The sequence below is a fragment of the Mustela nigripes genome, chromosome 1 (assembly GCF_022355385.1).
Source record: "Mustela nigripes isolate SB6536 chromosome 1, MUSNIG.SB6536, whole genome shotgun sequence".
In the NCBI taxonomy this organism is placed as follows: domain Eukaryota; kingdom Metazoa; phylum Chordata; class Mammalia; order Carnivora; family Mustelidae; genus Mustela; species Mustela nigripes.
The window spans coordinates 91,759,544-91,775,417 of NC_081557.1; the positions used below are offsets into that span (position 1 = coordinate 91,759,544).

General features: G+C 50.3%; 1 protein-coding gene across 1 annotated transcript in view; it reads left to right on the forward strand.

The window, feature by feature from the left end:
- DSCAML1 (DS cell adhesion molecule like 1) overlaps positions 1-15,874 on the forward strand; it is a 337,942-nt gene that overhangs the window by 274,294 nt on the left and 47,774 nt on the right. The window contains exons 12-14 of the mRNA XM_059416450.1: positions 5,251-5,450; positions 6,071-6,167; positions 6,809-6,937. Coding sequence (XP_059272433.1) covers positions 5,251-5,450; positions 6,071-6,167; positions 6,809-6,937 — 426 coding nt within the window. The remainder of the gene's footprint in view (positions 1-5,250; positions 5,451-6,070; positions 6,168-6,808; positions 6,938-15,874) is intronic.

The following is a 15,874-nucleotide window of genomic DNA, read 5'->3' on the forward strand; positions in this document are numbered from 1 at the left end:
CTTAGAGGCCAGGGACAGGGCAGGGGAAGGGGCACAGGGGTAGAGTTCTCTGTTCCGGTGTTGGCAGGGAGACCGGGTAGGGCAGAGAGAAAAGAGGAGGCAGGTTCTCTGCTTCTTGCCTAGGACAGGGTTCAAGATCCTATATGCGAAGAGACGAGTATGCTGATTCACAGAATTGCCTCCCAAAATAGCCAGATTCCCAGACCATCTTTCCCATCTCTCCAGAGACCCAGACACCCCCAGGGCCAAAGTCCTCCAATCCTGTAGCGACCTCCTCTACAGTGCCTGAGACTGCCTACCTCTGGTGCAGGAGCTCACTGCCTCCCACCACAGCCCTCTCCCTAAACAGCAAAAACTACCCGCAGAGTCCTTCTCCACCAAAGAGAAGGTTGGTCCTTCCCCCTTTATCAAAGAACTCTGGTGTCTTGTCCCCCATCCCACTCCCTGCCTGGGCACCCACATGTCCGGTTTTCAGCCACGCTTCAAACGGCACAGCGTGAAACGTGCCCATCTTCCTGGTCACGCTTCAGCTCATTAATGTCCTCTGCCAAGTGGAGTGCCCAGATCCAGCCCTCACAAGTCCCCTGGGGCTTGTGCTTATGACACTAAAGAACTGGGAACTGGTTCTCCCAGCCTTGCCTTGCCTTACCTTCCTCCCCCACCCAGGTTACAGCTCTGTGTGGTAAGCACCATCTTCTCCCATCAGACCGCCTCTCACATGCCCTGCTGCTTACTAGCAGTGGGACCCCTGAGTGGATTGCTTCCCTGTGTGCCCTCAGTTTCTTCATTTGTAAAATAAAGAATAGATGCCCCATACCTATGCTATGCGACAGAAACAAAACATGAGCCATGTAGGTAATCTGAACACTTTTCATTGTCGCATGTTTGAAAAGTAAAAAGAAACGGCTGAGATTCATTGTAATAGCGCACAGTTGACCTTGAACAACACGGGGGTGGGGGAGGGGTGCCAACCCCCAAAGCCGTAAAAAAATCCAAATATAACTTTTGGCTCCCTAACAACTAATAGCCTAGTGTGGACCAGAAGGCTGACCGATAACATTAGCAGTTGATTAACAAGTATTTTGTATGTTGTGTGTGTTCTCAACTGTATCCTTACACTAAAGTCAGCTAGAGAAAATAAAATGTTACTAGGAAAATCATAAGGAAGAGAAAATACATTTGCAGTGCTATATACTGTACCTAATTTTTAAAATCCGCATTAAGTGGACCCATGCAGTTCAAATCCATGGTATTGAAGGATCAACAGTATTTTATTTAACTCAATGTATCTAAAATATTAACATGTAACCAACATAAAATTATCAGTGATACATTTTATGTTATTTCCTTCCTGTGTGTTTAAGGCCTGTGTGTGGCTACAGCACTTCTCAGTTCTAGAGGCTATATTTCAAGCGCCCGGTAGCCTATGCAACTCATAACTGCAACATTGAACATTATCTGGGCTCCGCAATTCTGGGCTCCATGAGTCCGTGGACTAGCCCGGCAAGTTGCATCTGAAGGAAGGCATGTGTTTATTTGGTGCCTTTCTTGGACCAGGAGGGCAGGAGAGCCCTGGGGTTTCTCGAGCAGCTGCTGTACGGCAGCCACGCTACATATATGGACCCTATTTGCCCCCATAACAGCTCTACAGGGGAGATGTCCTATGAACCTGAGGTTCACAGAACTTGATTCTACTCTGCTGAAGGCTGCACAGCTGGTGAAGACACAAGTAGAACCCATGCCTACCTGGCCCCCAATCCCTTCATGTTGGTTGGGAGCCACAGAAGCAGTTTCCTCTTAGATGGGCTCCCCTGAACATGTTCTGAGCTTTGAGAATGTGAGGACAGCATTGGATTGTGTTGCATGGTGCTCACTGCAGTAACAGTGGGGAAGGGAAACCCACCCCAGGCCCCAGGTGTGGTTGTTACTCAGAGCTGAAAGACCAAGTGGGATCTCTGGAGTCCCCCTTATCTCTGGTTGCCCCCATGTCTGTCTCTTTGAACAAACATGATTGGGAAGACTTCCGGAGGTGGGACTGACATGTACAGATGCACAGGTTGTGCACTGCTCAAAGGTGCCTACCTAAGGGGCAAGTGGAGTCTGAAACCCAGTTCCTACTGCATTGGCCAAACTATGGCTCTTGACTCTAGATTGCACCCAGCCAGAGGGGTGTCTTTATCATTCACACATGTGCCCTGCACAGGCTAGCACAACCCTTCCTAGAGAGCAGAAGAGGAATGTGTCACAAGTTTCTTGCTCTGGTATGGAGACTTGAAGTCCTTCTTCCAAAGAAAGACTCTTCCTTTCTCTCTTCTTCCTCAGGCCTCTGACCTCTGACACGTGACCCTGCTCCCACCCCACGCCCACACGTGCACACACACACACACACACACTCCTCTGCATGGACATCCCCCAACTCCTCCATGGTCTCAGCAACATCTCAGAAGCCAAACTCCTCTTCCCCAGGAAGGTCTCAGGGCTTGGCCCACCCAGGAGTCCCCGGCCTCCATCTCTGACCATTCACAGCCCCCATGCCCCTGCCCCCACTCCCCTGCATTTCAGTCCTCCAGAACATAAATGGAGGCATCTGCAATGCAAGTCCTGACGTGTTGATGTAAAATCTTACTCTATATTCTACCCAGGTTTATACGAGTGAATTATGCAAATCTTTGATGGAAAATATTCCTCCACACATCCTTGAAAGTGTAAAACCTTAGTCAATAATTCATACTTGGATGTCTCTGACTGCAGGCTTTTTCTTCATTATAACTTGCACCTCGTTATTTGTCTTTCGCGTTTTATTGTATATCCTGGTGTAATGCTGTGCATTATAAAATTTATCTGCTTCATTATTTGATGAGCCGGGGCCAAGGATTGGCTGAGAGGCTGGTGCAGGGGCCGGAGGGCCAGGGCTGCCCTTGGCGTCGAGTTCCGTATGACAGCAGGCCGACAAGATGGCTGGCTGCACAGTGTGACTTCAGGCACACCAGACACCGCCCTGCATCCTCCACACCTGCTCCAGATGTGTCCTTGCCCGGCATCGGGCGTCTCAGGACACATCGTTATGGCCTCATGGCATCTTCGTCCGCAGGAGTCAGGTGACCCAGGAGAGTTTACCGGGAAGAACTTTGTCTGAGTAGGTCCTTAAAGCTGGAGGGGAGAGAAATCCTGAGAGCACTGGGAGGGAAAGAAAGGGTTAGCCACTGAAGCAGAGCAAGACACGGTGCCCCCGAGGGGAGCCAGGGGCTGTCTGCACAGAGGAGACGGGAAACTTTCTTGCACAGTTGCCCAAGCAGGCCGATGGTGATGGGGTCTGGGCGCTGGGTCTCTGCTCTGCAGAATTCAATGTAAGGAGAGGTCCTCTACCCACCGTGGATGGGGGCAGGAAGGTGGAATGGTGTCTGATTCTTACAGTCCAACAGTCAAGCACAGCACAGCCCAGCGTGTGGGCTCCAGGTTGGCTAACAGGCCCTCCTGCGAGGTCAGAGCCACTGGATACTCTGAGAGGCAGGTTTTCCCAGAAAGGTAGTGCGGAAAAGGCAAGGGCAAGGACAGTCTTCCAGGTGCATCAGACCCCTCGCCTCTCTGAGGTCTGCCTCTGCTGAAGCAGGTCTCACTGGTTCCCTAACCTTCCTTCCCCACAGATGCCCCGCTGTGTCTGGCATGCGTTTCCCCAGCCTCATACTTACCCTTCTGTGCGGGAATTGCTAGACTTGTCTGTTCTCACCGCTACTGTGAAACTTCTTGAGATTTGATGTGTCCTATTCACTCAGAACACAACACAAGGCCTGGCCCGTAATAAGTCCCCCCCAAATACTTGTAAAACGGCTGGATGGTGCCTTCCCAGATAGTCCTCAGTCACAGTCATCTCTCCTAATACCTCTGTGCGGCACTCTTCAGATCTTCCTCCTTTTCATGTTGCTCACACAAGTGTCTCGCTCCCCTTCCCTTCTCCTCCTCCTGCCTCTCCTCCCAGGCAGGGACCCTGTCTCACATCATGTGTGTCCCCCCACAAGCCCGGCACAGTGCCATGGAATGGCTTAGGCGACCGATGCATATTTGTTGAACCGAATGGAGGAGAATGGGGGTGGGGTTTCACAGGCAGCCAAGATCGTCATCTTTCCCTCTGCCCCTCTGCTGCTGGCCAAGGTGCTCAGGCCCCGAAGAGGGTCAAGATCTAGATGCTTCTTTTCAGGGCAGAAGGGGGGGTCTCCTGATGGCCAGCTGGGGCCTTGGTTCCTTCATGATGATTTTCGCAGGTCAGCAGTGAGGGGTGGTGGTGGGGAGGGTCACAGACTGGTTAGCACTGCTGGAGGGACCTTGATCACAGAGATGCTCGCCAGGCTTTTCGGTTGCGTTTTGTTTGGAAGAACAGGGGAGTTTCTCAGCGGTTCAAAAAGAGCCAACCAGCTGAGCCAGAGCCATGGAGAGAGCCTGAGCCGTGAACTCAAAGCAGAGGCCACCGCGTTGTAGAGCAGGGCTCCTAACCCGGGGCCCAGGGACCGCCCCCAAAGAAAGTCCATGAACCTGATTCTAGGAGTCCATGATTTCAGGTCAGAAAAGAGAGCACACCTTTTCTTCCACCACCTTATAACTGAGATGTAGTATTTCCTTCCGTTTTGAATATAAACAACAAAGCCCATCAGGAGCAGTACCCAGGGCAGTACCACAGATGTTTCCACACCGCAGTTCTAGCTTGTGGGTCTCCAGACAACCCTCCCTGCTCATGGCTGTTCCAGCCTTGTGCTACTGTAACCAGCACTAGATCGCCTTGATAAAGAGTCGTAAACTATATATATATATATTGATCACAGACCTATGCCCCTGGGGCAAATAATACATTATACGTTAATTAAAAAATTAAAATACAGATATAAATATGGGATATACTATATAAAAAGTTTGCTTTTGAAGGTTTTTAATATTTGTATCACCATACTTGAATATATTTGGTTCCTTTGTAATTCTATGTATGTTGTGCATTTTAAAGCATTCTGGAGAGGGGTCCACAGAATAGGAGAATCCCTGGTGAAGAGAGAAGCCACTCTAGTCACAAGTGGAAGGGGGAAAGGGAGACAGGGGAGTGGGGCTTCCTATAGCATGGCCCCACAATTTTGAGACCTTGTCCCTGGGGCTGAGGCGCTCCGTGGGGAGGGGCCGCGGGGGCGGGGCCTCTGCACCGGGCACATGCCCCTCCTCCAGCCCGGCCTTCCCCTTACTGGGGCCTCCTGCACCTCCTCCCCTTCCCAGTCCCAGCCATGATCACCTCCCACCCCAACACCACCATCGCCATCAAGGGTCACCCGAAGGAGCTCAACTGCACGGCGCGGGGTGAGCGGCCCATCATCATCCGCTGGGAGAAGGGGGACACGGTCATCGACCCCGACCGAGTCATGCGGTACGCCATCGCCACCAAGGACAATGGCGACGAGGTTGTCTCCACGCTGAAGGTGAGCGACCGTCCCCTGGTCTTGGGGGACCCCAAATCTCAGAACGTGGGGCTCCCACAGTTTTACATCTGTATCTAATGGAAGTAAATGGGGATCTGGGACCCGTCCCCCAACCCCAAAAGACACCTTCCCCTTTCCTGTCTGTTCAGGAACCTCTGCCTTAGAACCGCCCTATGTCTCCTTCCTGACAACCCCACACCCATTAAATATGTGGAGCCCTAAACCCTTCTCCCTTTTCTGGAACCCCTGGTCTCCGTCCTCCGCTCCTCCCTCCCTCTGGGACTCCTCAGTGCCTCCCCTTGTCCTGGGACCCTTGGCCATTCCCTCCTTCTTGAAACCCTTCAGCGCCCTTTCGCCTCCCTCCTGGGACCCCTCAGCTCTTTTCTTTCTTCCTCCTGGACCCCCTCAGCCCCCTCATGCCTGGACTCTTCCGGCCTCCATCCTTGGAACTTTCTGGGAAGAGGAGCCCTTGACAAAGCCCCTTATGGGTCCCCCTCCCAGAAGAAGGGGCCTTGCTGATCCCCTCGAGAGTGGGCCCGCTCCAGCAGACAAGTTCTAAAACACTCTCCCCATTTCCTCCCTCTCTCCCCATCCTCCTGCCCCTGCTGGCCACCTCCCAGCTCAAGCCAGCTGACCGTGGGGACTCTGTGTTCTTCAGCTGCCATGCCATCAACTCATATGGGGAGGACCGGGGCTTGATCCAACTCACTGTGCAAGGTACCCTCACCTGCCCTACCATTCCTAACCCCTTCCCCGGGGAGCCAGGTGCCCACTGCTAACTCCACCTCAAGATCAGGGGCATCACCCACACCATGGAGGAGGATGACGGGAAATGGCCCCTGGGAAGGGCCTTCCTCCACTCTTCCTTCTGGCCAGAGTTGGGGCAATACGGGCCCTTCCAGGTTTAGACAGCAAGGTTTACTCTGGCACCCATCACTATAGATCACATTGCTGCTTCCAGAACTGGAGGCATCTGGGTTTGTGGGCAAAGGCCCTGGAGAAAGTGAGAGAAGGGAAAGCCAAGCTGGGGAAAGTTGGGAGCCCTTCATGGAGGACAAACAGGCCATCAGGTCAGAGGAAGTCCCTACAGGAGGGCCTGTCCCCCCGCCCCCCAGGCCAAGGAAGAGAGGGTAACAAAGAAGGAAACCAAGCGTGGCCCCTTCTCGGGCTCTGAACCCCACTGCTGGGCCTCCCAGTCCCCCCTTGTCCAGAGCCCAGGGTTCAGGACTCCTGGCTAGAGCACAGTTGTCACCAGTCCCCAGGAATACAGCTGAACCCTGGTCATCTCTACAGATAGGCAGGGGCCAAGCTCTCTGCTGCCATCCTCACTTCTGCTCCTTTCATCTGCCACTCCCCAGAGCCCCCTGACCCCCCCGAGCTGGAGATCCGAGAGGTAAAGGCTCGGAGTATGAACCTGCGCTGGACCCAGCGGTTTGATGGAAACAGCATCATCACGGGCTTTGACATCGAATACAAGAACAAATCAGGTAGGGTGAAGCCTCTGCCTTCCACGGCCCTTGTGCCCTGGCCCTGACTTTTCCCCTCTGGTGGGACAGTCCCTGAGCCAAGCTGGCTAGCTAAGGCAAAGATGCCAGCACCACCAGTGTATGAACTCCTGTGGCTTGTAAGAGAGGGGATCTGGTTGGGCTAAGAATTCTGTGAGAGGGGCAGAAGGACCTGCAGCTGATGGGAAGGGAGGGTCAGCCCCTTCTTTCCAGAACTATCCCTGGACCAAGATCCACAAGGTGGTCTGACTTAAAGCATGAAAAGTCCCAGAGCTAAGGGGCTATGGGCTGTGTCTGTGGGGTCAGAGACTTCATGGGTCTGGCCAGGTCATCTGGGAACTCCTGGTTTGGGATGATGGGGACGTGTGGGGGTCAGAGAGCTGGTTCTTGCTGGTCCCTAGGGGACGGAAAAGCCTGGATCTAAGTTTTGCCATCTTGGTAGCCCTTCAGAGTCTTCCCCGGGACCCTCACTAGCCCCCATGAGGTTGCCTGCAATTGTGACGCCCTGTGGAGCAGGTCTCCAGGGAAATGGGGGCTCCATGGTCAGGTGGCAGGAATGGAAAGGAGGGGGCCTCAGAGGGGACAAGAGCCCTGGAGGGGACCAAGCCACAGAAGAGCTATAGAGGTTCATGTTTGCGTCTGTGTGACTGTCTCTGGAAGCTCTATGAGAATGGGTCACAGGGGTTCCCCCTGAGAGAGCATCTGGGGACCCTGATGTGTGAGTGAGGGGAAAACCCACTCCTCGCTCTGGATGCTTTTATATCTTTGAATTCACATAAGCCTATATAAGCTTTTCAAAACAACTTAGAAATCAAATTCCAAAAAGGAGTCTGGAGCACTCAGCACCCCCAGGCCCCCTTCTGCCACCAACTCCAGCTCATTTTCCAGGTCTTAGGGTAGATCCAAGATTCTGTCTCTCCCGAGGCTTTCCAGACCCTTCCTCTGGTCCTTAGCACAGCACGTGGCCAGTGGCTGGCTGGGTGTCCTCTCCTCTGGAGGTACCAAGTCCCGGTCCCTGCTATCTTCCCAGCACCTGGTGCACGGCCCACCCCATGATAGGCATTCAGGAGAGGGCAGCTGAGCGAGTCCCAGTGAGACCTGGCAAAGCAGACCCCTTGAGAAGCAGCTCTGTCCAGGTCCCTGGGTCAGTCACCTCTGATACGTGGTTCTACAGGGTTCTACAAGGTTCTACATCTCTGATACAGGTTTCTACAGCTACCCTCAGAAGTGTAGGGTCTGGCTGGGGAGGAAAGTTGGGTGGCAGCCAGCCAGCCAGGAGTCCACCCTGAGTGCAGTGGAGTGGCGAAAGGAGGGGCTGCCATTCACAGGGACATCAGGGAAGCATATCTTGTCCCTGTAGATGCCACATTGAGAGCTAGGACTTGGGGACTGAGAGGTGATGGGTCTGGATTCACGGAAAGGGGAAGGGCCAAGCCCGAGTGGGGCTCTGCAGGGAGCTGTCCTGTCTAGCAGAGGCTCCTGGATACAATTCAGAGGGCTAGGTTGGGAGGTGGCCTCTGGGCTGAGCTTTTACCTTATTGGGGAAGGTCACTGAGAGTTCCCAGAGAGAGAACTGGGTACCGTGGTGCCCTGGAAAGATCAAACCAGCATCCGTGGAAGAATGGGTATTTGGAAAGTGAGATGGGGCAGAGACACAGGGCCCAGAAGGGAGAGGAGGCTGACTGTGTCCATCTCACATCTCACAGCTTCCTGAGGCTGGCCCGGGAGCTACACAGGAAGGGGTGGGTCTGCAGGCCCACGTCCCCATGTGTCAGTGGGCACTCTATCTCCCTGCAGCTTGCTGTGGCTGGCGGGGCTCTGCTCCGTTATTGTCGGAGGCGAAAGCGATGCCTGGGTTGTCACTCGCACCTCTGCTCCTCTGCTCCCTGTAACTGCCTCCCTGCCCTCCTCCCCTGTGCTGCTCCAAGCCCACTCGCCCCCATGGACCACACTCGAATGTGTGCACACCTTTCCTGGGGCACCACAGAGCCAGGCAAAGCTGAGAACCTCACACATCTGGAGAGCAGGGCTGGAGAGGCAGGCAGGACAGACGCTATTTTCACAGCCCATCCGTGTCTTCCCCAGCCTCCTCTGGCTCTCCTGCAATGAACAACTACCATACTTGCTCCGAGAGCTTGGGGGTACCAGGATGGGTAGGCAGAGTGGAGGGAGGGGTAATGAAGACCCTTCCTTTATTAAGGGCTTTGCATCTGTAAAAACAAATAATAAATCACGGGATCAAGAGCACAGAGCCACTGGCAGGTCCTTTCCCCAGTCTTTGGGTTGAAGTACTCCAGACCATCCCACCCCAGTGGGCATCTGTTCCCTATCCTGGTGGGCACTGAGGAAACGGAGTTCTGGGGGAGCTGCAGGGAGCCATGCCTGGCGCCAGGCAGAAGCCATGAGCATAGCGCAACTTCCTCGTCTGCAGGGCGGGAGCGGTGGTGCCGATCCTACGGGACTGTTTTGAGGATTAAAGAGAAAACATCCAGCCCAGGGCTATAGCAGACCTTTCATAAATGTGAGGTCCTCACTCCCGTCGAACTCCCACACCTCATATGGCAATTTCTAGTCCTGTGGGGCTTGCAGGCTGAGACAGATGTCTGTCAGTCAGCAACATGGACTAAGCGCCACCAGTTTTCTTGCAGAATCATGCAGCCACCATGTGGTCGGGGGAGAAAAAGAAGTAGGAGGCAGAGTGTTGCCTTTGGAGCTTCTAGAGCATTTGGAATGAGAACGTCCACTGTGTACACGCGCACGGGCACACGCGTACGCACACACACATGCCTTCAGAACCATTACAAAGCACCGTCTGATCAGTTGCAACCCACCACAGACTATATTACGTGATCAATGAAAAACACAACTCAGGGAACAGATGGGTGACTCAAAGGAAGGAGGGGGTTGGGCATGTGTGCACACACGTGTGCGTGTCTCTGTGTGTGTGTCTCTGTGTGTGTGTATGTGTAAAGAGATCTTCTTCTACACGTGGAGTAGTAGAACAATAACAATTCTCAAAGCAGAAGACTTGGGTTGACCCAGTGTCGGAGCTGTGTGATCGTCAGCAAGCTACTTTGGGCATCCCTTTATCTATCAAATGGGGCCAATATCATGTCATTCTCAGGGTGGTTGTCAGGGTTAAGGGAGAGTGAGGACTTACGTACAAGTGCTTAGCACAGAGCCTGGCACATTCCTAACTCTCCACGGGTGCCCATCCCGTGCCTCTCTTCTCCCTCCCCTCTTCCTCCTGCCCCGAACCACACCCATGCTGGGTCCAGACCAGCTGCTCCCGACCCCCTTCCTTGCCACAGTTTTGTCTTTGCCAGATTTTCTGCTGTGTTGCTCGTCGTGCTAATTTTCCAAGGGAAATTACCAAGTCTGCCCTTTCTAAACCATCCCGCTCACGCTGACTTCTCCTGGCCCCAGGCAGCAGAGTAATAATACATGAATGCTGAATGATAAATAGCACCGTCCACACAAATCTATCAGATGGTGCGGTGCAGTTTTAAAAATGCAGACACTACATTTCGCTTCTGTTCCCCCAGTAAGGAGCGGGGATGGGTTCGTCGAAGATGGCCCTCCAAGCCCGGAAGGCAGCCTCATGGTGTGAGCTGCTGGCCACCATGGGGTGAGCCTGCCTGGTGTGCTGTGTCGTTCCGTGTGAGCCGGAGTGTGGCTGTTGGGAATACCATCCCAATGGTATCGGGATGTTGTGAGCTGTCACTGTGACCCAGGGAACCTCCTCTTGGTCCTGCAAAGAGATTGCGATTGGGAGCAGAGGGGCACTTGGGGCCGTGATACAAGGAGGAAGTCAGAGATGCAAGATGGATTTGTTTCCCAAGCGCGGGCAGCTAAACCCTCCAGAGGTGGCTTTTGTCTGAGCTGTTCCCCCTCTACAGCAAATGAGTCTCCTAAAAAAAAAAAACAGAGGCTCCAGGTCCCCTGCCGGCATGCAGCCCACAGAGTAGAAGGCACTGACATCTCCCCAGCCACTTCCTTATTTTTTTAAGAAGAATATTTTGCATCAGAAACCCTTTGATGAAGAAAGGGAGAGAGAGCCCTTAATGAAATATGTTAATCTGGGTAAGCCAGGCTCATATGAAAGGGAATATTAAAAGAGACAATATTCACCAAAGCTAGCTCAGTACTCTGAGAGAGCTGAAAAGGAAAGAGAAGAAAATAGGGCCCCTAATTTCAGCTATTTGGGGTCAGAGAGATGGCAGTGATCAAGTTTGGAAAATCAGCTAGAGGCCTTCAGATTTGACTCTGATGCATTAGCCTGGGAAGGCTGTGGGGAGAGAGTTTTTGTGCCAACATCAAAGATGATTTGGGAACACCAGGTCAAATCCACCTGCAAATGATGGGTTTTTATAAGAGAAAAGGGGGGCCTCCTCCTGTGATTGGCAGCTGAGTGTGGCAAGAAAGGGGAAGGCAAAGCAAGGGTATTTATTGTGACTATAAAAAGCCGAGGAACTCCAAGTCCAAAGTAAAGGACAGAAAGGGGCTCCGATCCAACCAGCAGTGGGTTATAAGTGCCTGGGACATGCCAAGTGAGGGAGATGGGCAAAGATTTAGACATGGCTCCTGCCTTCAGGGAGCTTAGCATCTCCTTGGGCATTTGCTGCTGAAACCATGAGCCCCAGACAATAGAGAAGGCTGTAAATGCTGTAGGAGTTCAGAGGAAAAGAGTGGTGAAAGATAAAGCCAGAAAGGTATACACAAGCCAGATGTTGCAGGGCCTGGAGTCATGTAAAGAAAATTTGTTGTTACCCCGAAAGCAAGGAAAAACTGTTGTAGAGTTTTATGCAAGGGGGTGGCATTACCAGATTTGTTTTAGAGGAGACCACTGTCAATGCCAAAATAGTGTTTGGCCTGTAAGAAATGCTTGATCATATTTGTGGGATGAATGACAGCTGCAGTGTGGAGAACAGATGGAAGGGGGCACAGAGTGGGTTCTGGGAGGCTAGCTAGTTAGGATGTTATTTTCCTGGTCCAAGTGAGAGATGACGGTGGCTTGGCCTGGGGCAGGGGTAGAGATGGAGAGAAATGAGGAGATGCAAAAGATACATGGAACACGAAAGCTACATGGAACATGAAAGCTATAAGACTTTATAGTGAGAAAAGTCCAGAATAACCCCTACCATCCCATTTCCTGAGATAGGGACCCAAGGAAGGTGATGGGTTTATAGGATGTATGATCAAGTCTTCCATCTTGGACATGTTGACTATGGACGCCTTTGAAACATTCAAGAAGAGATGTCAAAGAAACAGTTGGCTATAAAAATCTTGAGTTCATAGGAGACATCCAGCTGGGCACAAACCTTTGAGTTATCTTTGTATAGATGGAAAGAGAAGCCAAGTGTGGGGAAAGTCTACGAAATGAGAGAAAAAGAACCTAAGATGGAGCCTGGAAGAACTCCATCTAACCATTAATGGAAGGGTAAGGGAGATGCATCTGGAAAGAAGAGAGAAAAAATAGTCTAAAGCATAAGAGAAAAGCCAGAGAGTCTTTGATCAGGGAAAGAGTGTTTCAAGAGGAAGGGAGAGGTTCAAGTATTGAACACTTGAGAGGCCAAGTGAGAAATCAGTCTTGGTGACATGGGGTCACCTATACCATGGAGACATAATGCTGATATCATTAGGGGTATGAGGAGTAAATGGCGAGTGTTTACATTGTCCAGACCACACCTGGTGCATCAAAGATGTTTGGTAAATATTAGCACTTCTCCACTAAAGTCAGCTGGTGTGCCCCACCCCCACACTCCCCTGTGGCCCTGCTGAAACCAGCAGGTGCATGTAGTCCTCGCTGGGGACAGCCCTAGAGCACCTAGGTCTAGTACCTAGGCAGGCTTGTGTTTCTGGGCCCCATGGATCTGAAACAATCAGAGAGAAAATTGTTGACAGGCTGTCACCCCCAGGATACTGCACAGACAGCAGACTGAAACACAACCCAGTCTTCCTGTGCAAAATACCTATTTTCTTCTCCTGGAGCTTCAGCCTGAGGGACAGGCTTCAGGTCACATCCAGAGATTACCAAAATGTCCTAAAGGAATGTGGGCTGGGAGAAGGCCACCTTTGTGCTTTCCCTTGGCCTCACTATAGCTCACCAGTACATCACAGAAAGGAGCTCAGACATTTGCCTGGAGCCTTGATTTTTTGCAGCTTTTGCCAAGAGGACACCTCCACATGGCCTGCTCTAGAGGTCAGCAGGGTTTGTGATTATGGTCCTATAAGACAGTATGTATCTGTATACTTTAAAAGCTGCTGTCTTAGAGTCTGGCTTCCAATCAGCTACAAAGTCAGCAGGTGCTACAATCCCTCCCTCTAAAACACTGATGGATCTTGGCACGCCATCAATATCTGGGACCTATCAAGAATAAACTTTGCTTAGACAATCACAAAGGTTCAAGAGACAACAACCAAGGGCTAGGGCAAGGAGAAACAATCTGGTACATCTCCAACACAAGACCCCTTCAAGACAGGAAGAGGTGGCCTTGTATTTGTTTGTATGTATTTTACCTAATACATACAAACAAACATGAAGAGTTAAGCAAGATGAAGAAACAGAGATATATATTCCAAATGGAAGAACAAGATAAAACCCCAGAAAAAAAAAAGAAACTTATTGGAGGTAAATAACTTACCCAATAAAGAAGGTCAGAATAATGGTCATCAAGATGCTCATAGAACTTAGGAGAAGAATGGATGAGCACAGTGAAGACCTCAACAAAGACACAAAAAATATTTTTAAAGTACCAAACAGAAGCCACAGAGCTGAAGAACACACTAGAGGTGTTCAACAGAAGACTAGACAAAGCAGAAGAAAAGATCAGTGACCTGGAAGACAGGGCAGTGTAACTCTCCCAAACAGAGAAGCAAAAAGATAGAAGTATTTATAAAAGTGAAGACAGCTTAAGGTACCTGTGGAACACTAGCAAGCAGAGTAACACTCACATTATAGGGCTCCTCAAGAGGAAATAAATGGGGGTGCCTGGGTGGCTCAGTGGGTTAAGCATCTGTCTTTGGCTCAGGTCATGATCTCAGGGTCCTGGGATTGATTCCTGCATTGGGCTCTCTGCTCAACAGGGAGCCTGCTCCCTCCTCTCTCTTCTCTCTGCCTGCCTCTCTGCCTACTTGTGATCTCTCTGTCAAATAAATAAATAAATAATCTTTTTTTTTTTTTAAAAAAAGGAAATAAATGGGCAGACGACTTAATTGAAGTCATAATGGCTAAAAACTTCCCTAACCTGGGTAGGGAAACAGACATCCAGATCTGTACAGCCCAGAGAAGTCTAGAGAAGATAAACCCAAAGAGACCCACACCAAGACACATTATAATTAAAATGTCAAAAATTAAAGATAAAGGGAAAATCTTTAAGACAGCAAGAGAAAAACAACTTATTATGTACAAGGGAAACCCCATAAGACTATCAGCAGATTTCTCAGAAACTTTGTGGATCTAAAGAAAGCAGCATGACCAAGTCAAAGTGTCAAAAAAAATCCAACCAAGAATACTCTGCCAGGCAAGGTCATCATTCAGAATTGAAAGAGAGATGAAGAGTTACCCAGACAAGCAAAAGCTAAATGAGTTGCTCACCACTAAACTAGTCTGACAACAAATGTTAAAGGACTTCTTCAAGCTAAAGAGTGGGGGCACTAATTAGTAACAAGAAAACATATGAAAGTAAAAAATCTCATAGGTAAAGGTAAATATACAGTAAATGTCGTGGTTAATCACTTATAAAGCTAGTATGAAGACAAAAGTAGTAAAAATATCTCTAACTACGATAACGAGTTAAGGGATACCCAGACACACAATGCAAGAGATCATGAGAAAAGAATTTAAGCACACCACTAAAGACAGTCATCGAATGACAAGTGAAGAGCAAAAGAAGAAATGGAGAGAAAGTACAGAACAGGTGGAAAGCAATTACTGAGTCACAATAAGATCATATTTATCAATAATTATGGGCATACCTGGGAGACGTTGGTGGTTCAGATAACCAAGGTAAAGCAGGGCATACAAAAGTTATGCATGTTGCATGCTGTAGTCTTTTGAGTGTGCAAGAACATTATGTTTTTTAAAAACAATGTATTGTAGGGGCACGTGGGTGGCTCAGTGAGTTAAAGCCTCTGTCTTCAGTTGAGGTCGTGATCTCAGGGTCCTGGGATTGAGCCCTGCATCAGGTTCTCTGCTCAATGGGGAGCCTGCTTCCCCTTCTCTCTCTGCCTGCCTCTCTGCCTACTTGTGATCTCTGTCTGTCAAATAAATAAATCTTAAAAAGCAAAACAATGTATTATTAAAAAAAAAAAGTGCTAACCATCATCTGAGCTTTCAGCAAGTCATAATCTTTTTGCTGGTGGAGGGTCCTGCCTCGGTGTTGATGGCTGCTGACTCAGTAGGGTACAGGTTGCTGAAGGCTAGGGTGGCTGTGGCAGGCTCTTAAAATAAGACAACAATGAGGTTTTCCACATCAACTCTTTCTTCCACAGTTTCTCTGTAGTATGCAATGGTATTTGATAGTATTTTACCCGTAGTAGAACTTCTTTCAGAATTGGAGTCAGTCCTCTCAAACCTGCCACTGCTTGATCAGCTAAGTTAGTGTAATATTCTAAATCCTTTGCTGTCACTGCAACAGTCTTCCCAGGATCTCCCCCAGGAGCAGAGTGTAGACACCACTTTCTGTGCTGGTCCGTGAGAAGCAGCCCCTCCCCCATTCAGGTTTATAACGAGACTGTAGCACCTCAGGTCCATCTTCAGGCTCCACTTCTGACTCTAGTTCCCTTGCTGTTTCCGCCACATCTGCAGCTACTTCCTCTGCTGAAGTCTTGGGCCCCTCAAAGTCTACATGAGGGTTGCAATCAAATCCTTCCCAACTCCTCTTAATGTTGGTATTTTCACCTCTTTCCATGAATCAT